We start from the raw sequence: 22,760 nt of genomic DNA, 5'->3' as shown, positions 1-22,760 counted from the left end.
GTTCCGTTGAAGAACCACTGTTTCAATTATGCGTATCATACCCACTCGATACAACGCTCAGAAAGATGAGTATTGAAGAAACCTATATCAATTATAAGGGGATCAAAAGAGGGAAAAGGGGATGAACCCCCCCAAAATTACATGCACCAACATCCTGACTAACTAGGAATATGCAACCATAATGCCCACAAGGCATGGGGTAGGGGGGAAGGGAAAAGGAAACATGAAGGGAAAGAGAACAATAAATGAGGAAAGAAAAAAAAATGAGGCAAAAAATGGAAAAGCCCCCCACTCAGGTGCTGCACATTCTCATGTCACTGGAGCTGTCACTCAGGTGCTGCACATTCCGATGTCACTGGAGCTGTCACTCAGGTGCTGCACATTCTCATGTCACTGGAGCTGTCACTCAGGTGCTGCACATTCCGATGTCACTGGAGCTGTCACTCAGGTGCTGCACATTCTGATGTCACTGGAGCTGTCACTCAGGTGCTGCACATTCCGATGTCACTGGAGCTGTCACTCAGGTGCTGCACATTCCGATGTCACTGGAGCTGTCACTCAGGTGCTGCACATTCCGATGTCACTGGAGCTGTCACTCAGGTGCTGCACATTCTGATGTCACTGGAGCTGTCACTTAGGTGCTGCACATTCTGATGTCACTGGAGCTGTCACTCAGGTGCTGCACATTCTGATGTCACTGGAGCTGTCACTCAGGTGCTGCACATTCTGATGTCACTGGAGCTGTCACTCAGGTGCTGCACATTCTGATGTCACTGGAGCTGTCACTCAGGTGCTGCACATTCCGATGTCACTGGAGCTGTCACTCAGGTGCTGCACATTCCGATGTCACTGGAGCTGTCACTCAGGTGCTGCACATTCCGATGTCACTGGAGCTGTCACTCAGGTGCTGCACATTCTGATGTCACTGGAGCTGTCACTCAGGTGCTGCACATTCCGATGTCACTGGAGCTGTCACTCAGGTGCTGCACATTCCGATGTCACTGGAGCTGTCACTCAGGTGCTGCACATTCTGATGTCACTGGAGCTGTCACTCAGGTGCTGCACATTCTGATGTCACTGGAGCTGTCACTCAGGTGCTGCACATTCTGATGTCACTGGAGCTGTCACTCAGGTGCGGCACATTCCGATGTCACTGGAGCTGTCACTCAGGTGCTGCACATTCCGATGTCACTGGAGCTGTCACTCAGGTGCGGCACATTCTGATGTCACTGGAGCTGTCACTCAGGTGCTGCACATTCTGATGTCACTGGAGCTGTCACTCAGGTGCTGCACATTCTGATGTCACTGGAGCTGTCACTCAGGTGCTGCACATTCCGATGTCACTGGAGCTGTCACTCAGGTGCTGCACATTCCGATGTCACTGGAGCTGTCACTCAGGTGCTGCACATTCTGATGTCACTGGAGCTGTCACTCAGGTGCTGCACATTCCGATGTCACTGGAGCTGTCACTCAGGTGCTGCACATTCTGATGTCACTGGAGCTGTCACTCAGGTGCTGCACATTCTGATGTCACTGGAGCTGTCACTCAGGTGCTGCACATTCTGATGTCACTGGAGCTGTCACTCAGGTGCTGCACATTCCGATGTCACTGGAGCTGTCACTCAGGTGCGGCACATTCTGATGTCACTGGAGCTGTCACTCAGGTGCTGCACATTCTGATGTCACTGGAGCTGTCACTCAGGTGCTGCACATTCTGATGTCACTGGAGCTGTCACTCAGGTGCTGCACATTCTGATGTCACTGGAGCTGTCACTCAGGTGCTGCACATTCTGATGTCACTGGAGCTGTCACTCAGGTGCTGCACATTCCGATGTCACTGGAGCTGTCACTCAGGTGCTGCACATTCCGATGTCACTGGAGCTGTCACTCAGGTGCTGCACATTCTGATGTCACTGGAGCTGTCACTCAGGTGCTGCACATTCCGATGTCACTGGAGCTGTCACTCAGGTGCTGCACATTCTGATGTCACTGGAGCTGTCACTCAGGTGCTGCACATTCTGATGTCACTGGAGCTGTCACTCAGGTGCTGCACATTCTGATGTCACTGGAGCTGTCACTCAGGTGCTGCACATTCCGATGTCACTGGAGCTGTCACTCAGGTGCGGCACATTCTGATGTCACTGGAGCTGTCACTCAGGTGCTGCACATTCTGATGTCACTGGAGCTGTCACTCAGGTGCTGCACATTCCGATGTCACTGGAGCTGTCACTCAGGTGCTGCACATTCCGATGTCACTGGAGCTGTCACTCAGGTGCTGCACATTCCGATGTCACTGGAGCTGTCACTCAGGTGCTGCACATTCCGATGTCACTGGAGCTGTCACTCAGGTACAGCACATTCTGATGTCACTGGAGCTGTCACTCAGGTGCTGCACATTCTGATGTCACTGGAGCTGTCACTCAGGTGCTGCACATTCTGATGTCACTGGAGCTGTCACTCAGGTGCTGCACATTCTGCTGTCACTGGAGCTGTCACTCAGGTGCTGCACATTCTGATGTCACTGGAGCTGTCACTCAGGTACAGCACATTCTGCTGTCACTGGAGCTGTCACTCAGGTACAGCACATTCTGATGTCACTGGAGCTGTCACTCAGGTGCTGCACATTCTGATGTCACTGGAGCTGTCACTCAGGTGCGGCACATTCTGATGTCACTGGAGCTGTCACTCAGGTGCTGCACATTCTGATGCCACTGGAGCTGTCACTCAGGTGCTGCACATTCTGATGCCACTGGAGCTGTCACTCAGGTGCTGCACATTCCGATGTCACTGGAGCTGTCACTCAGGTGCGGCACATTCTGCTGTCACTGGAGCTGTCACTCAGGTGCTGCACATTCTGCTGTCACTGGAGCTGTCACTCAGGTGCTGCACATTCTGATGTCACTGGAGCTGTCACTCAAGTACAGCACATTCTGCTGTCACTTGAGCTGTCACTCAGGTACAGCACATTCTGATGTCACTGGAGCTGTCACTCAGGTACAGCACATTCTGCTGTCACTGGAGCTGTCACTCAGGTACAGCACATTCTGCTGTCACTGGAGCTGTCACTCAGGTACAGCACATTCTGATGTCACTGGAGCTGTCACTCAGGTACAGCACATTCTGCTGTCACTGGAGCTGTCACTCAGGTGCTGCACATTCCGATGTCACTGGAGCTGTCACTCAGGTGCTGCACATTCTGATGTCACTGGAGCTGTCACTCAGGTGCTGCACATTCCGATGTCACTGGAGCTGTCACTCAGGTGCTGCACATTCTGATGTCACTTTTTTTATCGCCTTCTGGGTATTTCCTCTTAAAGGCACAGTACACCTATATCTTTCTCCTGTTAGTCACTGTGAGGGGCACTGCAGCATCAGTGGTCACTGCTGACAATAAACGTGAAGAACCCACCGGAGGCGATCTCGTGCCCCACCAAGACTGAATGCCCGTACCCTGTCGATTTTGCGCTGACCAAGCAGCGGATATAGTAAAACTGAATGAGCCGTACAACTTTCTCAGACTGTGTGTTAGATCTCTGCTTCCTGTGAGTGAATGGGATCCTTGTTTGTCTCCAGAGGAGGAGGACACGTCTGCTTCTGCACATGCCGCTGAAGGCCTCGTTACAGTGTGGCAGAGGTTTGTGTCTGTGCCCTGAGGATTGGAAATGCCATCCACGGCTGCGTCCGGTTGTGTCCTCGCCTCTGGATATGATCCATTATGGTCCTGATGTGCTGACAGCAAGCAGAGGTATTGAAAATAATGAGCAATTTTCAGAACTTTTCCTCCTTTAGTCAATGATTTGAATTCACTGACTGGTGACCCCAGCACAGCGGCAGACCCCTCGCTCTGTGCCCATTATCCAGCTGGAGTATAAGGGTCTGGAGACCACCCGGCCCCTCCATTCCTCTCACAGCGGTGCTATTTCTGCCTTTCTTGCTTGTCCAGTTCCTCCCTTTCTTCAGTTCTTTATATAAACCTTGAACATTCCTGCATCACCTGAGATCTGACACCATTGATCCGCGCCTGTCCTGATCTCAATGGAGGATTAATCACATATAGCTCCGAGCACTTCATTACCGAAGATAGGGCAGCGACGGCAGAGGGCCATGTCAGAAACTGCAGGAGTCCATGGCCAAGAGATCTCTGGTCACTAGCCAGGATTCTGATACATATAGTAACAACTGTGACATTTACATAGGATTAGCGCATTCTGTACTGGGAGTGGCGGTAATCAGATCCACAACCATTCATGAACCTGTCAGGTGGCAGCAATGACCTATTTACACCCTGCAAGTACATGGACCCTACCCTCAAAAAAACACACACCTATGAACTAAATATAACTACTATAATACTGCCCCTATGTACAAGAATATAACTACTATAATACTGCTCCTATGTACATGAATATAACTACTATAATACTGCTCCTATGTACAAGAATATAACTACTATAATACTGCTCCTATGTACAAGAATATAACTACTATAATACTGCTCCTATGTACAAGAATATAACTACTATAATACTGCCCCTATGTACAAGAATATAACTACTATAATACTGCCCCTATGTACAAGAATATAACTACTATAATACTGCTCCTATATACATGAATATAACTACTATAATACTGCTCCTATGTACAAGAATATAACTACTATAATACTGCTCCTATGTACAAGAATATAACTACTATAATACTGCTCCTATGTACAGGAATATAACTACTATAATACTGCCCCTATATACATGAATATAACTGCTATAATACTGCCCCTATGTACAAGAATATAACTACTATAATACTGTCCCTATGTACAAGAATATAACTACTATAATACTGCTCCTATGTACAAGAATATAACTACTATAATACTGCTCCTATGTACAAGAATATAACTACTATAATACTGCTCCTATGTACAAGAATATAACTACTATAATACTGCCCCTATATACATGAATATAACTGCTATAATACTACTCCTATGTACAAGAATATAACTACTATAATACTGCCCCTATGTACAAGAATATAACTACCATAATACTGCTCCTATGTACAGGAATATAACTACTATAATACTGCTCCTATGTACAAGAATATAACTACTATAATACTGCTCCTATGTACAAGAATATAACTACTATAATACTGCCCCTATATACATGAATATAACTGCTATAATACTACTCCTATGTACAAGAATATAACTACTATAATACTGCCCCTATGTACAAGAATATAACTACTATAATACTGTCCCTATGTACAGGAATATAACTACTATAATAATGCTCCTATGTACAAGAATATAACTACTATAATACTGCTCCTATGTACAAGAATATAACTACTATAATACTGCTCCTATGTACAGGAATATAACTACTATAATACTGCCCCTATATACATGAATATAACTGCTATAATACTGCCCCTATGTACAAGAATATAACTACTATAATACTGTCCCTATGTACAGGAATATAACTACTATAATACTGCTCCTATGTACAAGAATATAACTACTATAATACTGCTCCTATGTACAAGAATATAACTACTATAATACTGCTCCTATGTACAGGAATATAACTACTATAATACTGCCCCTATATACATGAATATAACTGCTATAATACTGCTCCTATGTACAAGAATATAACTACTATAATACTGCCCCTATGTACAAGAATATAACTACTATTATACTGCTCCTATGTACAAGAATATAACTACTATAATAATGCTCCTATGTACAAGAATATAACTACTAGAATACTGCCCCTATGTACAAGAATATAACTACTATTATACTGCTCCTATGTACAAGAATATAACTACTATAATACTGCTCCCTATGTACAAGAATATAACTACTATAATAATGCTCCTATGTACAAGAATATAACTACTATAATACTGCCCCTATGTACAAGAATATAACTACTATTATACTGCTCCTATGTACAAGAATATAACTACTATAATACTGCTCCTATGTACAAGAATATAACTACTATAATACTGCCCCTATGTACAAGAATATAACTACTATAATACTGCTCCTATGTACAAGAATATAACTACTATAATACTGCTCCTATGTACAAGAATATAACTACTATAATACTGCTCCTATGTACAAGAATATAACTACTATAATACTGCTCCTATGTACAAGAATATAACTACTATAATACTGCTCCTATATACAAGAATATAACTACTATAATACTGCCCCTATGTACAAGAATATAACTACTATAATACTGCTCCCTATATACAAGAATATAACTACTATAATACTGCTCCTATGTACAAGAATATAACTACTATAATACTGCCCCTATGTACAAGAATATAACTACTATTATACTGCTCCTATATACATGAATATAACTACTATAATACTGCTCCTATGTACAAGAATATAACTACTATAATACTGCTCCTATATACAAGAATATAACTACTATAATACTGCCCCTATGTACAAGAATATAACTACTATAATACTGCTCCCTATATACAAGAATATAACTACTATAATACTGCTCCTATGTACAAGAATATAACTACTATAATACTGCCCCTATGCACAAGAATATAACTACTATAATACTGCTCCTATGCACAAGAATATAACTACTATAATACTGCCCCTATGTACAAGAATATAACTACTATAATACTGCCCCTATGTACAAGAATATAACTACTATAATACTGCTCCTATGTACAAGAATATAACTACTATAATACTGCCCCTATGTACAAGAATATAACTACTATAATACTGCCCCTATGTACAAGAACATAACTACTATAATACTGCTCCTATGTACAAGAATATAACTACTATAATACTGCTCCTATGTACAAGAATATAACTACTATAATACTGCTCCTATGTACAAGAATATAACTACTATAATACTGCTCCTATGTACAAGAATATAACTACTATAATACTGCTCCTATGTACAAGAATATAACTACTATAATACTGCCCATATGTACAAGAATATAACTACTATAATACTGCTCCTATGTACAAGAATATAACTACTATAATACTGCCTCTATGTACAAGAATATAAGTACTATAATACTGCCTCTATGTACAAGAATATAAGTACTATAATACTGCTCCTGTGTACAAGAATATAACTACTATAATACTGCCCCTATGTACAAGAACATAACTACTATAATACTGCTCCTATGTACAAGAACATAACTACTATAATACTGCCTCTATGTACAAGAATATAAGTACTATAATACTGCTCCTTTGTACAAGAATATAACTACTATAATACTGCCCCTATGTACAAGAATATAACTACTATAATACTGCCCCTATGTACAAGAATATAACTACTATAATACTGCCCCTATGTACAAGAATATAACTACTATAATACTGCCCCTATGTACAAGAATATAACTACTATAATACTGCCCCTATGTACAAGAATATAACTACTATAATACTGCCCCTGTGTACAAGAATATAACTACTATAATACTGCTCCTGTGTACAAGAATATAACTACTATAATACTGCCCCTATGTACAAGAATATAACTACTATAATACTGCCCCTATGTACAAGAATATAACTACTATAATACTGCCCCTATGTACAAGAATATAACTACTATAATACTGCTCCTGTGTACAAGAATATAACTACTATAATACTGCCCCTATGTACAAGAATATAACTACTATAATACTGCCCCTATGTACAAGAATATAACTACTATAATACTGCTCCTATGTACAAGAATATAACTACTATAATACTGCTCCTGTGTACAAGAATATAACTACTATAATACTGCCCCTGTGTACAAGAATATAACTACTATAATACTGCTCCTATGTACAAGAATATAACTACTATAATACTGCCCCTATGTACAAGAATATAACTACTATAATACTGCCCCTATGTACAAGAATATAACTACTATAATACTGCTCCTATGTACAAGAATATAACTACTATAATACTGCTCCTGTGTACAAGAATATAACTACTATAATACTGCTCCTGTGTACAAGAATATAACTACTATAATACTGCCCCTATGTACAAGAATATAACTACTATAATACTGCTCCTATATACAAGAATATAACTACTATAATACTGCTCCTATGTACAAGAATATAACTACTATAATACTGCCCCTATGTACAAGAATATAGCTACTATAATACTGCTCCTATGTACAAGAATATAACTACTATAATACTGCTCCTATGTACAAGAATATAGCTACTATAATACTGCTCCTATGTACAAGAATATAACTACTATAATACTGCCCCTATGTACAAGAATATAACTACTATAATACTGCTCCTATATACAAGAATATAACTACTATAATACTGCTCCCTATGTACAAGAATATAACTACTATAATACTGCTCCTATGTACAAGAATATAACTACTATAATACTGCTCCTATGTACAAGAATATAGCTACTATAATACTGCTCCTATGTACAAGAATATAACTACTATAATACTGCTCCTATGTACAAGAATATAACTACTATAATACTGCTCCTATGTACAAGAATATAGCTACTATAATACTGCTCCTATGTACAAGAATATAACTACTATAATACTGCTCCTATGTACAAGAATATAACTACTATAATACTGCTCCTATGTACAAGAATATAACTACTATAATACTGCTCCTATGTACAAGAATATAACTACTATAATACTGCTCCTATGTACAAGAATATAACTACTATAATACTGCTCCTATGTACAAGAATATAGCTACTATAATACTGCTCCTATGTACAAGAATATAACTACTATAATACTGCCCCTATGTACAAGAATATAACTACTATAATACTGCTCCTATATACAAGAATATAACTACTATAATACTGCTCCTATGTACAAGAATATAACTACTATAATACTGCTCCTATGTACAAGAATATAACTACTATAATACTGCCCCTATGTACAAGAATATAACTACTATAATACTGCCCCTATGTACAAGAATATAACTACTATAATACTGCCCCTATATATAAGAATATAACTACTATAATAATATAACTTCTATAATGCTGCCCCATGGACTGTTATGTTGGGGACTTTTGCTGCGTGCTCTTCAGTGTATCATATGTTGGGGTTTGGCGTTACTTGGGTTGATTCTTCACATATATTAATGATGTTGTCTTATTTCTGCAGGCGGATGATCAGTGTGAGCTTAAATCCGTGGGACAGGAGGATGATGTCATCCCATTACCTGCAAAAGAAGCAAGTCGGCTGGAAGAGAGCGAGCTGCTTAAATATTTGCATGTGAGCATTTCCTTCACATGTTGGCAGTGATGGCGTCTGACCCTCCACTGATTTGCATTTCCTGGAGCTGTTTATACTATGTTTTATATTGTTCTGTCTTGTCACAGTTTTGTGCCCAATGTGGCTGGAGAGCGTTACATAATGTAATGTATATATGTACTAGTGTAGATCATATGCTCATGTTACATATAGAAACCAGAATGATGCCCTCTGTACTTTACATTGCAGGCGGCATCAACTAAACAAAGAAAAATCAAAAGGTTTATTTCGCTGTTGACTAAATGGCTTAACCCCTTAGCGACCGCCGATACGCCTTTTAACGGCGGCCGCTAAGGGTACTTAAACCACAGCGCCGTTAATTAACGGCGCTGTGGAAAAAGTGAATAGCGCCCCCCAGAGTCGGATTTTCTCCGGGGTCTCGGCTGCCGGGGGTAGCCGAGACCCCAGAGAACATGATTCGGGGGGTTTTTAACCCACCCCGCATTTGCGATCGCCGGTAATTAACCGTTTACCGGCGATCGCAAAAAAAAAAAAAAAAATGCGATCTCTTTAATTTCTCTGTCCTCCGATGTGATCGCACATCAGAGGACAGAGAAAAGGGGTCCCAGGTAGCCCCCCAATACTCACCTATCTCCCCCGATGCTCCTCGTGTCTCCCGGTGGGCGCCGCCATCTTCAAAATGGCGGGCGCATGCGCAGTGCGCCCGCCGTCCGGCCCCGCGAGAATCTTTGGGGTCTTGGCTGCTGGGGGTAGCCGAGACCCCAAAGAACATGATCGGGGTCGGTTTTACCGACCCCTGTTTTGCGATCGCCGGTAATTAACTGTTTACTGACGATCGCAAAAAAAAAAAAAAAAGTAAAGTGTAATTCTCTGTCCTCTGATGTGATCGCACATCAGGGGACAGAGAAATAGGGGGATTCGGGGACTCTGCCATACTCACCTGTGTCCCTGGATCCTCTTGCTGCTCCTCCTGGCCGCACGCATGCGCAGTGCGCCCGCCATCTGTCTCCATCTGCCGGCCGGCAGGAGAAGAGCAGTTGGGGCTAAAATTAGGGTTAGGGGTAGGGTTAGGGGTAGGGGTAGGGTTAGGGCTAGGGTTATAGGTAGGGTTAGGGGTAGGGGTAGGGTTAGGGGTAGGGCTAGGGTTAGGGGTAGGGGTAGGGTTAGGGCTAGGGTTAGGGTTAGGGCTAGGGTTAGGGTTAGGGCTAGGGTTGGGGCTAAATTTAGGGTTAGGGTTGGGGCTAAATTTAGGGTTAGGGTTGGGGCTAAATTTAGGGTTAGGCTTCTTTCACACTTACGTCGGTAGGGGGCTGTCGCAATGCGTCGACCCGACATACCGACGCACTTTGTGAAAATTGTGCACAACGTGGGCAGCATCTGTAGTTTTTCAACGCATCCGCTGCCCAATCTATGTCCTGGGGAGGATGGGGCGGAGTTACGGCCACGCATGCGCGGTCAGAAATGGCGGATGCGACGTACAAAAAACGTTTCATTGAACGTTTTTTTGTGCCGACGGTCCGCCAAAACACAACTGATCCAGTGCACGACGGACGCGACGTGTGGCCATCCGTCACGATCCGTCGGCAATACAAGTCTATGGGCAAAAAACGCATCCTGCGGGCACATTTGCAGGATCCGTTTTTTGTCCAAAACGACGGATTGCGACGGATGCCAAACGATGCAAGTGTGAAAGTAGCCTTAGGGTTAGGGTTGGGGCTAAAGTTAGGGCTAGGGTTGGGGCTAAAGTTAGGGTTAGAGTTGGGATTAGGGTTAGGGTTTGGATTAGGGTTGGTATTAGGGTTAGGGTTGGCATTAGGGTTTGGATTAGGGTTAGGTTTGGGATTAGGGTTAAGGTTAGGGTTGTGATTAGGGGTGTATTGGGATTAGGGTTAGGTTTGAGGTTAGTGTTGAGATTAGGATTAGGGGTGTGTTGGATTTAGGGTTTTGATTAGGGTTATGGTTAGGGTTGACATTAGGGTTGTTTTGGGGTAAGGGTTGATTATCATTAGGGTTAGTGATTAGGATTATGGATCAGGTTGGGATTAGGGTTAGGGGTGTGTTGGGGTTAGGGTTGGAGCTAGAATTGGGGGGTTTCCACTGTTTAGGTACATTAGGGGGTCTCCAAACACGACAGCCAATTTTGCGCTCAAAAAGTCAAATGGTGCTCCCTCCCTTCTGAGCTCTGCCGTGTGCCCAAACAGTGGGTTACCCCCACATATGGGGCATCAGCGTACTCGGGATGAATTGGACAACAACTTCTGGGGTCCAATTTCTCTTGTTACCCTTGTGAAAATAAAATCTTGGGGGCCACAATATCTTTTTTGTGAAAAAAAAAATATTTTTTATTTTCACGACTCTGCATTCTAAACTTCTGTGAAGCACTTGGGCATTCAAAGTTCTCACCACACATCTAGATAAGTTCCTTGGGGGGTCTAGTTTCCAAAATGGGGTCACTTGTGGGGGGTTACTACAGTTTAGGTACATCAGGGGCTCTGCAATCGCAACATAATGCCCACAGACCATTCTATCAAAGTCTGCATTCCAAAAAGGCGCTCCTTCCCTTCCGAGCTCTGCCGTGCGCCCAAACAGTGGTTTACCCCCACATATGGTGCATCAGCGTACTCGGGATAAATTGGACAACAACTATTGCAGTCCAATTTCTCCTCTTACCCTTGTGAAAATAAAAACTTGGGGGCTACAATATCTTTTTTGTGCGAAAAAAAAATATTTTTTATTTTCACGACTCTGCATTCTAAACTTCTGTGAAGCACTTGGGCATTCAAAGTTCTCACCACACATCTAGATAAGTTCCTTGGGGGGTCTAGTTTCCAAAATGGGGTCACTTGTGGGGGGTTACTACAGTTTAGGTACATCAGGGGCTCTGCAATCGCAACATAATGCCCACAGACCATTCTATCAAAGTCTGCATTCCAAAACGGCGCTCCTTCCTTCCGAGCTCTGCCGTGTGCCCAAACAGTGGTTTACCCCCACATATGGGGTACCAGCATACTCAGGACAAATTGGACAACAACTTTTGGGGTCCAATTTCTCTTGTTACCCTTGTGAAAATAAAAACTTGGGGGCTAAAAAATCTTTTTTGTGGAAAAAAAATTTTTTTTTATTTTCACGGCTCTGCATTATAAACTTCTGTGAAGCACTTGGGCATTCAAAGTTCTCACCACACATCTAGATAAGTTCCTTAAGGGGTCTAGTTTCCAAAATGGGGTCACTTGTGGGGGGTTTCCACTGTTAAGGCACATCAGGGGCTCTCCAAACATGACATGGCGTCCAATCTCAATTCCAGCCAATTCTACATTGAAAAAGTAAAACGGCGCTCCTTCACTTCCAAGCTCTGCGGTGCGCCCTAACAGTGGTTTACCCCCACATATGGGGTATCGACGTACTCAGGAGAAATTGCACAACAACTTTTGTGGTCTAATTTCTCCTGTTACCCTTGTGAAAATAAAAATTTGTGGGCAAAAAGATCATTTTTGTAGAAAAAATGCGATTTTTTTTTTTTTTTTTTTTCACGGCTCTACATTATAAACTTCTGTGAAGCACATGGGGGTTCAAAGTGCTCACCACACATCTAGATATGTTTCTTAAGGGGTCTAGTTTCCAAAATGGGGTCACTTGTGGGGGGTTTCCACTGTTTAGGCACATCAGGGGCTCTCCAAACGCGACATGGCGTCCAATCTCAATTCCAGCCAATTCTACATTGAAAAAGTAAAACGGCGCTCCTTCACTTCCAAGCTCTGTCATGCGCCCTAACAGTGGTTTACCCCCACATATGGGGTATCAGCGTACTCAGGAGAAATTGTACAACAACTTTTGTGGTCTAATTTCTCCTGTTACCCTTGTGAAAATAAGAATTTGTGGGCGAAAAGATCATTTTTGTATAAACAAAAGAGATTTTTTATTTTCACGGCTCTACATTATAAACTTCTGTGAAGCACTTGGGCATTCAAAGTTCTCACCACACATCTAGATAAGTTCCTTAAGGGGTCTAGTTTCCAAAATGGTGTCACTTGTGGGGAGTTTCCACTGTTTAGGCACATCAGGGGCTCTCTAAACGTGACATGGCGTCCGATCTCAATTCCAGCCAATTCTGCATTGAAAAAGTCAAACGGCACTCCTTCACTTCCAAGCTCTGCGGTGCGCCCAAAAAGTGGTTTACCCTCACATATGGGGTATTGGCGTATTCAGGAGAAATTGCATAACAAAATTTATGGTTACATTTCTGTTTTTACACTTGTAAAAATAAAAAAAATGGTTCTGAATTAAGATGTTTGCAAAAAAAAGTTAAATGTTCATTTTTTCCTTCCACATTGTTTCAGTTCCTGTGAAGCACGTAAAGGGTTAATAAACTTCTTGAATGTGATTTTGAGAACCTTGAGGGGTGCAGTTTTTAGAATGGTGTCACACTTCATTATTTTCTATTATATAGACCCCTCAAAATGACTTCAAATGTGATGTGGTCCCTAAAAAAAATGGTGTTGTAAAAATGAGAAATTGCTGGTCAACTTTTAACCCTTATAACTCCCTAACAAAAAAAAATTTTGTTTCCAAAATTGTGCTGATGTAAAGTAGACATGTGGGAAATGTTATTTATTAACTATTTTTCGTGACATATCTCTCTGATTTAAGGGCATAAAAATACAAAGTTTGAAAATTGCAAAATTTTAAAAATTTTCGCCATATTTCCGTTTTTTTCATAAATAATCGCAAGTAATATCAAAGAAATGTTACCACTAACATGAAGTACAATATGTCACGAAAAAACAGTCTCAGAATCAGCGGGATCCGTTGAAGCGTTCCAGAGTTATAACCTCATAAAGTGACAGTGGTCAGAATTGCAAAAATTGGCCTGGTCATTAAGTACCAAATTGGCTCTGTCACTAAGGGGTTAAACAGTAGAGAAATGTGACAAGAATGAGGGTTATTTGTGAGCTAGAGACTAAAGAAGTTCCCATCAGCGGTCCCCATATTGCAATCGGTCCCTGTGTGTAGCCCCCTCTTGCAGTCCTGGCGTGCAGTCGTTCCCTGTGTGCAGCCCCCTCTGGCAGTCCTGGCGTGCAGTCGTTCCCTGTGTGTAGCCCTTTCTGGAAGTCCTGGCGTGCAGTCGTTCCCTGTGTGTAGCCCCCTCTAGCAGTCCTGGTGTACACTCGTTCCTTGTGTGCAGTGCCCTCTGGCAGTCCTGGCGTGCAGTCGTTCCCTGTGTGTAGCCCCCTCTGGCAGTCCTGGCGTGCAGTCGTTCCCTGTGTGCAGCCCCCTCTGGCAGTCCTGGCGTACACTCGTTCCCTGTGTGTAGCCCCCTCTGGCAGTCCTGGCGTGCAATCGTTCCCTGTGTGTAGCCCCCTCTAGCAGTCCTGGCGTACACTCGTTCCCTGTGTGCAGTGCCCTCTGGCAGTCTTTGCGTGCAGTCGTTCCCCGTGTGCAGCCCCCTCTGGCAGTCCTGGCGTGCAGTTGTTCCCCGTGTGCAATGCCCTCTGGCAGTCCTCGCATGTAGTCGTTCACCGTATGCAGTGCCCTCTGGCAGTCCTGGTGTGCAATCGTTCCGCGTGTGCAGTGCCCTCTGGCAGTCCTGGCATGCAGTCGTTCCCCGTGTGCAGTGCCCTCTTGCAGTCCTCGCATGCAGTCGTTCACCGTGTGCAGTGCCCTCTGGCAGTCCTGGCGTGCAGTCATTCCCTGTGTGCAGCCCCTTCTGGTAGTCCTGGCGTACACTCGTTCCCTGTGTGTAGCCCCCTCTGGCAGTCCTGGCGTGCAATCGTTCTCTGTGTGTAGCCCCCTCTAGCAGTCCTGGCGTACACTCGTTCCCTGTGTGCAGTGCCCTCTGGCAGTCTTTGCGTGCAGTCGTTCCCCGTGTGCAGCCCCCTCTGGCAGGCCTGGCGTGCAGTCATTCCCCCGTGTGCTGCACCCTCAGGCAGTCCTTGCGTGCAATCGTTCCCTGTGTGCAGCACCCTCTGGCTGTCCTGGCGTGCATTCGTTCCCTGTGTGCAGTGCCCTCTGGTAGTCCTTGCGTGCAGTCGTTCCCTTTGTGCAGAGCCCTTTGGCAGTCCTTGCATGCAGTTGGTCCCTGTGTGCAGTCCCCTCTGGCAGTCCTGGCGTGTAGTCGTTCACCGTGTGTAGTGCCCTCTGGCAGTCCTGGTGTGCAGTCGTTCCCCGTGTGCAGTGCCCTCTGGCCGTCCTGGTGTGCAATTGTTCCCTGTGTGCAGTGCCCTCTGGCAGTCCTCGCATGCAGTCGTTCACCGTGTGCAGTGCCCTCTGGCAGTCCTGGCGTGCAGTTGTTCCCCGTGTGCAGTGCCCTCTGGCAGTCCTCGCATGTAGTCGTTCACCGTGTGCAGTGCCCTCTGGCAGTCCTGGTGTGCAGTCGTTCCCCGTGTGCAGTGCCCTCTGGCAGTCCTTGCGTGCACTCGGTCCCTGCGTGGATCCCCCTCCGCCAGTCCTTGCGTGCATTCGGTCCCTGCGTGCATCCCCCTCCGGCAGTCCTGGCGTGCTGTCGTTCTCTATGTGTAGTGCCCTCTGGCAGTTCTTGTGTGCAGTTGGTCCCTGTGTTCAGCACCCTCTGGCAGTCCTGGCGTGCAGTCGGTCCCCGTGTGCAGTGCCCCCCGGCAGTCCTGGCGTGCTGTCGTTCCCTGTGTGCAGTGCCTTCTGGCAGTCCTCACGTGCATTCAGTCCCTGTGTGCAGCCCCCTCTGGCAGTCTTGGCGTGCAGCCGATCCCTGTGTGCAGTGCCCTCTGGCAGTCCTGGAGTGTAGTCGTTCCCCGTGTGCAGTGCCCTCTGGCAGTCCTGGCGTGCAGTCGTTCCCCGTGTGCAGTGCGCTCTGGCAGTCCTTGCGTGCATTTGTTCCCCGTGTGCAGGCCCTCTGGCAGTCCTTGCGTGCAGTCGTTCCCCGTGTTCAGTGTCCTTTGGCAGTCCTGGCATGCAGTCGTTCCCTGTGTGCAGTGCCCTCTGGCAGTCCTGGCGTGCAGTCGGTCCCTGTGTGCAGCACCTTCCGGAAGTCCTCACGTGCAGTCGGTCCCCGTGTTCAGTGCCCTCTGGCAGTCCTGGCGTGCAATCGGTCTCTGTGTGCAGCACCCTCCGGAAGTCCTCACGTACAGTCAGTCCCCGTGTGCAGTGTCCTCTGGCAGTTTTGGAGTGCAGTCGTTCCCCAAGTGCAGTGCCCTCTGGCAGTCCTGACATGCAGTCGTTCCCCGTGTTCAGTGCCCTCTGGCAGTCTGTAACAACTCTGCTGGCATCATGGCATGGCCTCTGATCTCTCACACTATCTTACCCACTGCTCCAGGTCATATTGTGGTTTCTGTTTCTTGCCAGCTCCATATTCTGTGCCTCTGCTCTCTCCATGCTTCCTGGCTGTGTGCATAGGGGGGCGGCGTCTGAACTCTCTGGTTCTTATAGGAATCAGTTGCAACTGTCTAATCTGTTCCTGACCAATTACCAGGCCTCCAGTATTTAGTGCAGCTCTACCCAGTGGACTGGGCCTGTGCAATGTGTTAGCTTAGTTTGTGCTTAGCTTCGGAGTTGCCAGGCCTTGCTCTGTGTTACTCCCTCTCTAGAGGCTTTTCTCCTTGCCTTGCCTTGATCTTGTTTGTCTGCCCTCCAGGAGGCTGTATATCCTGGTCCCTGTGTCTTTGTTCTTGTACCTTGTCTTGTTCCATTACCTTGTCTGAACTTAGTCCTCTCTCTTTCTCCTTGTCTGTGACTTCCTTCCCTGCTGTGTCTTTCCTTGTGTTCTCAGTTTGCTTATGCTCCGCAATCTTGCGGCTCTGCCTGCTCTGAACTCTTGTGATTTTGCCTGGGCTCCGCTCCCTTGCAGCGTTGCCTCTGCTCCTTATTCCAGTGGTTCTGCCCCGTTCTACTCTGCTCTGCTGCTGCAGAAACCTCTTGCTGCAGCTCCTCTCCGCATTCCTTGCAGTTCCGCTCTGCTTAGCTTCTGTTGCTGCACTATCTTTTGCTGCTCTCCCATTCCTATCTGCAGCCTTGCGGTTCTCTTCCTGTGTGAACGGTCCCAACCTGTTGCTTCCCACTCGATTCCTTCCTGCTTGTTTCCGTACCTGCATCTTCTGTGTGAACAAGTCCCTACCTGTTCCTTCATACTCCTTTCCTTCTGGCTTGTTGCTGTACCTGCACTTCCTGTGTGAACAGGTCCCTACTTGTTCCTTCATACACCACACCAACCTGCCCTGTGTCTGTGTCGTTCCTGCCAGCTCTGTTTTTGTGTCGTTCCTGCCAGCCCTGTGTCTGTGCCGTTCCTGCCAGCCCTGAGTCTGTACCGTTCCTGCCAGCCCTGTGTCTGTGCCGTTCCTGCCAGCCCTGTGTCTTTGCCGTTCCTGCCAGCCCTGTGTCTGTGCCGTTCCTGCCAGCCCTGTCTGTGCCGTTCCTGCCAGCCCTGTGTCTGTGCCGTTCCTGCCAGCCCTGTGTCTGTGCCGTTCCTGCCAGCCCTGTGTCTGTGCCGTTCCTGCCAGCCCTGTGTCTGTGCCGTTCCTGCCAGCCCTGTGTCTGTGCCGTTCCTGCCAGCCCTGTGTCTGTGCCGTTCCTGCCAGCCCTGTGTCTGTGCCGTTCCTGCCAGCCCTGTGTCTGTGCCGTTCCTGCCAGCCCTGTGTCTGTGCCGTTCCTGCCAGCCCTGTGTCTGTGCCGTTCCTGCCAGCCCTGTGTCTGTGCCGTTCCTGCCAGCCCTGTGTCTCTGCCGTTCCTGCCAGCCCTGTGTCTCTGCCGTTCCTGCCAGCCCTGTGTCTCTGCCGTGCCTGCCTGCCTTGTGTCTCAGCCGTGCCAGCCTACTCTTCTGAGTTTCATCTGTGCTTTCTGCCAGTCCTGCCTGATGCCCACACCTGTCCTAGTGTTCCTGTTCTTCAAGTGGGATCACCAGCCACGGCCGGACACCACCCTGGAGTAGCACCTGGCAGCTGCCTACCGCACAAGCCTGACCTCACCATCAGAGGCTCCAGTGAAAACCAAGGCAGCTGTCATGGTCACGCCCCTTCCAGGGTAGTCTGGTTCGTGGCACAGTGGGGTCACAAACCCCCCAAGCTCACGCCCACCAGTCCGGGCGTGACCTTGACACAGTCCTGGCATGCAGTCGTTCCCCGTGTGCAGTGCCCTCTGGCAGTCCTGGCGTGCAGTTGTTCCCCGTGTGCAGTGCCCTCTGGCAGTCCTCGCATGTAGTCGTTTACCGTGTGCAGTGCCCTCTGGCAGTCCTGGTGTGCAGTCGTTCCCCGTGTGCAGTGCCCTCTGGCAGTCCTCGCATGCAGTCGTTCACCGTGTGCAGTGCCCTCTGGCAGTCCTGGCGTGCAGTTGTTCCCCGTGTGCAGTGCCCTCTGGCAGTCCTCGCATGTAGTCGTTCACCGTGTGCAGTGCCCTCTGGCAGTCCTGGTGTGCAGTCGTTCCCCGTGTGCAGTGCCCTCTGGCAGTCCTTGCGTGCACTCGGTCCCTGCGTGGATCCCCCTCCGCCAGTCCTTGCGTGCATTCGGTCCCTGCGTGCATCCCCCTCCGGCAGTCCTGGCGTGCTGTCGTTCTCTATGTGTAGTGCCCTCTGGCAGTTCTTGTGTGCAGTTGGTCCCTGTGTTCAGCACCCTCTGGCAGTCCTGGCGTGCAGTCGGTCCCCGTGTGCAGTGCCCCCCGGCAGTCCTGGTGTGCAGTCGTTCCCCGTGTGCAGTGCCCTCTGGCAGTCCTTGCGTGCACTCGGTCCCTGCGTGGATCCCCCTCCGCCAGTCCTTGCGTGCATTCGGTCCCTGCGTGCATCCCCCTCCGGCAGTCCTGGCGTGCTGTCGTTCTCTATGTGTAGTGCCCTCTGGCAGTTCTTGTGTGCAGTTGGTCCCTGTGTTCAGCACCCTCTGGCAGTCCTGGCGTGCAGTCGGTCCCCGTGTGCAGTGCCCCCCGGCAGTCTTGGCGTGCAGCCGATCCCTGTGTGCAGTGCCCTCTGGCAGTCCTGGAGTGTAGTCGTTCCCCGTGTGCAGTGCCCTCTGGCAGTCCTGGCGTGCAGTCGTTCCCCGTGTGCAGTGCGCTCTGGCAGTCCTTGCGTGCATTTGTTCCCCGTGTGCAGGCCCTCTGGCAGTCCTTGCGTGCAGTCGTTCCCCGTGTTCAGTGTCCTTTGGCAGTCCTGGCATGCAGTCGTTCCCTGTGTGCAGTGCCCTCTGGCAGTCCTGGCGTGCAGTCGGTCCCTGTGTGCAGCACCTTCCGGAAGTCCTCACGTGCAGTCGGTCCCCGTGTTCAGTGCCCTCTGGCAGTCCTGGCGTGCAATCGGTCTCTGTGTGCAGCACCCTCCGGAAGTCCTCACGTACAGTCAGTCCCCGTGTGCAGTGTCCTCTGGCAGTTTTGGAGTGCAGTCGTTCCCCAAGTGCAGTGCCCTCTGGCAGTCCTGACATGCAGTCGTTCCCCGTGTTCAGTGCCCTCTGGCAGTCTGTAACAACTCTGCTGGCATCATGGCATGGCCTCTGATCTCTCACACTATCTTACCCACTGCTCCAGGTCATATTGTGGTTTCTGTTTCTTGCCAGCTCCATATTCTGTGCCTCTGCTCTCTCCATGCTTCCTGGCTGTGTGCATAGGGGGGCGGCGTCTGAACTCTCTGGTTCTTATAGGAATCAGTTGCAACTGTCTAATCTGTTCCTGACCAATTACCAGGCCTCCAGTATTTAGTGCAGCTCTACCCAGTGGACTGGGCCTGTGCAATGTGTTAGCTTAGTTTGTGCTTAGCTTCGGAGTTGCCAGGCCTTGCTCTGTGTTACTCCCTCTCTAGAGGCTTTTCTCCTTGCCTTGCCTTGATCTTGTTTGTCTGCCCTCCAGGAGGCTGTATATCCTGGTCCCTGTGTCTTTGTTCTTGTACCTTGTCTTGTTCCATTACCTTGTCTGAACTTAGTCCTCTCTCTTTCTCCTTGTCTGTGACTTCCTTCCCTGCTGTGTCTTTCCTTGTGTTCTCAGTTTGCTTATGCTCCGCAATCTTGCGGCTCTGCCTGCTCTGAACTCTTGTGATTTTGCCTGGGCTCCGCTCCCTTGCAGCGTTGCCTCTGCTCCTTATTCCAGTGGTTCTGCCCCGTTCTACTCTGCTCTGCTGCTGCAGAAACCTCTTGCTGCAGCTCCTCTCCGCATTCCTTGCAGTTCCGCTCTGCTTAGCTTCTGTTGCTGCACTATCTTTTGCTGCTCTCCCATTCCTATCTGCAGCCTTGCGGTTCTCTTCCTGTGTGAACGGTCCCAACCTGTTGCTTCCCACTCGATTCCTTCCTGCTTGTTTCCGTACCTGCATCTTCTGTGTGAACAAGTCCCTACCTGTTCCTTCATACTCCTTTCCTTCTGGCTTGTTGCTGTACCTGCACTTCCTGTGTGAACAGGTCCCTACTTGTTCCTTCATACACCACACCAACCTGCCCTGTGTCTGTGTCGTTCCTGCCAGCTCTGTTTTTGTGTCGTTCCTGCCAGCCCTGTGTCTGTGCCGTTCCTGCCAGCCCTGAGTCTGTACCGTTCCTGCCAGCCCTGTGTCTGTGCCGTTCCTGCCAGCCCTGTGTCTTTGCCGTTCCTGCCAGCCCTGTGTCTGTGCCGTTCCTGCCAGCCCTGTCTGTGCCGTTCCTGCCAGCCCTGTGTCTGTGCCGTTCCTGCCAGCCCTGTGTCTGTGCCGTTCCTGCCAGCCCTGTGTCTGTGCCGTTCCTGCCAGCCCTGTGTCTGTGCCGTTCCTGCCAGCCCTGTGTCTGTGCCGTTCCTGCCAGCCCTGTGTCTGTGCCGTTCCTGCCAGCCCTGTGTCTGTGCCGTTCCTGCCAGCCCTGTGTCTGTGCCGTTCCTGCCAGCCCTGTGTCTGTGCCGTTCCTGCCAGCCCTGTGTCTGTGCCGTTCCTGCCAGCCCTGTGTCTGTGCCGTTCCTGCCAGCCCTGTGTCTGTGCCGTTCCTGCCAGCCCTGTGTCTCTGCCGTTCCTGCCAGCCCTGTGTCTCTGCCGTTCCTGCCAGCCCTGTGTCTCTGCCGTGCCTGCCTGCCTTGTGTCTCAGCCGTGCCAGCCTACTCTTCTGAGTTTCATCTGTGCTTTCTGCCAGTCCTGCCTGATGCCCACACCTGTCCTAGTGTTCCTGTTCTTCAAGTGGGATCACCAGCCACGGCCGGACACCACCCTGGAGTAGCACCTGGCAGCTGCCTACCGCACAAGCCTGACCTCACCATCAGAGGCTCCAGTGAAAACCAAGGCAGCTGTCATGGTCACGCCCCTTCCAGGGTAGTCTGGTTCGTGGCACAGTGGGGTCACAAACCCCCCAAGCTCACGCCCACCAGTCCGGGCGTGACCTTGACACAGTCCTGGCATGCAGTCGTTCCCCGTGTGCAGTGCCCTCTGGCAGTCCTGGCGTGCAGTTGTTGCCCGTGTGTAGTGCCCTCTGGCAGTCCTGGCATGCAGTCGTTCCTCATGTGCAGTGCCCTTTGGCAGTCCTGGCATGCAGTTGTTCCCCGTGTGCAGTGCCCTCTGGCAGTCCTGGCGTGCAGTCGTTCCTCGTGTGCAGTGCCCTCTGGCAGTCCTGGCGTGCAGTCGTTCCGCGTGTGCAGTGCCCTCTGGCAGTCCTGGCGTACAGTCGTTCCTCATGTGCAGTGCTCTTTGGCAGTCCTGGCATGCAGTTGTTCCCCGTGTGCAGTGCCCTCTGGCAGTCCTGGCGTGCAGTCGTTCCTCGTGTGCAGTGCCCTCTGGCAGTCCTGGCGTGCAGTCGTTCCCCGTGTGCAGTGCCCTCTGGCAGTCCTGGCATGCAGTCGTTCCCCGTGTGCAGGGCACTCTGGCAGTCCTGGCATGCAGTCGTTCCCCGTGTGCAGGGCCCCCTGGCAGTCCTGGCATGCAGTCGTTCCCCGTGTGCAGTGCCCTCTGGCAGTCCTCGCGTGCAGTTACCTTGACTTTTCTGTGACATTTTGTTGCAGGAAGTGTTTCCTGAGTGTCCCCGCGCCCTGCCTCTGTACCCGCCACATTCTTCTCGCTATTGTCTTTGTTGTGTGGGAAAGTGTCTCGCCCATGGTGTGTCTTCACCTCCACCATTGTGATACTGGAGTTTACGGTTATCAGATAGCCATTAAGAACAGCTGCACAAGATATAGAGGCAGGGCCCCCGGGGGCCCAGGATGTGACCCCGTAGTGGCTGGATGCTCTAACCCGCTATAATCTTCTTCTCCTGCCAGGTGGATGTGAACGCCGGGTTGTCGGAGTGCACCGTGCTGCAGCGCCGCCACCGACATGGCTGGAATGAGTTTCAGGTGCAAAATTCAGATCCCATCTGGAAGAAATACCTGGGACAGGTACGACCCTTCTGCCTAGTGTCATCCTGGTACAGACTGGCTGAGCTGTATGCAAGCTATTGTTCCCTGTTATCAGCCGTTCCAGGCATTATGTCACATGTCTCCTCTACTCGTCAGCTTCTCAGATCAAATTGATCTAAATGTTGG

At 48.3% G+C, this 22,760-nt stretch overlaps 1 protein-coding gene across 1 annotated transcript in view; it reads left to right on the top strand.

Annotated features, from left to right (window-relative positions):
* Nucleotides 1–22,760, top strand: part of ATP2C2 (ATPase secretory pathway Ca2+ transporting 2) — a 101,773-nt gene that overhangs the window by 15,249 nt on the left and 63,764 nt on the right. The window contains exons 2-3 of the mRNA XM_069739493.1: nucleotides 9,258–9,368; nucleotides 22,497–22,613. Coding sequence (XP_069595594.1) covers nucleotides 9,258–9,368; nucleotides 22,497–22,613 — 228 coding nt within the window. The remainder of the gene's footprint in view (nucleotides 1–9,257; nucleotides 9,369–22,496; nucleotides 22,614–22,760) is intronic.

The sequence above is a fragment of the Ranitomeya imitator genome, chromosome 9, assembly GCF_032444005.1.
Source record: "Ranitomeya imitator isolate aRanImi1 chromosome 9, aRanImi1.pri, whole genome shotgun sequence".
In the NCBI taxonomy this organism is placed as follows: domain Eukaryota; kingdom Metazoa; phylum Chordata; class Amphibia; order Anura; family Dendrobatidae; genus Ranitomeya; species Ranitomeya imitator.
The sequence above is the reverse complement of the archived record's forward strand: the minus strand, read 5'-3'. Positions and strand labels throughout refer to the sequence as shown.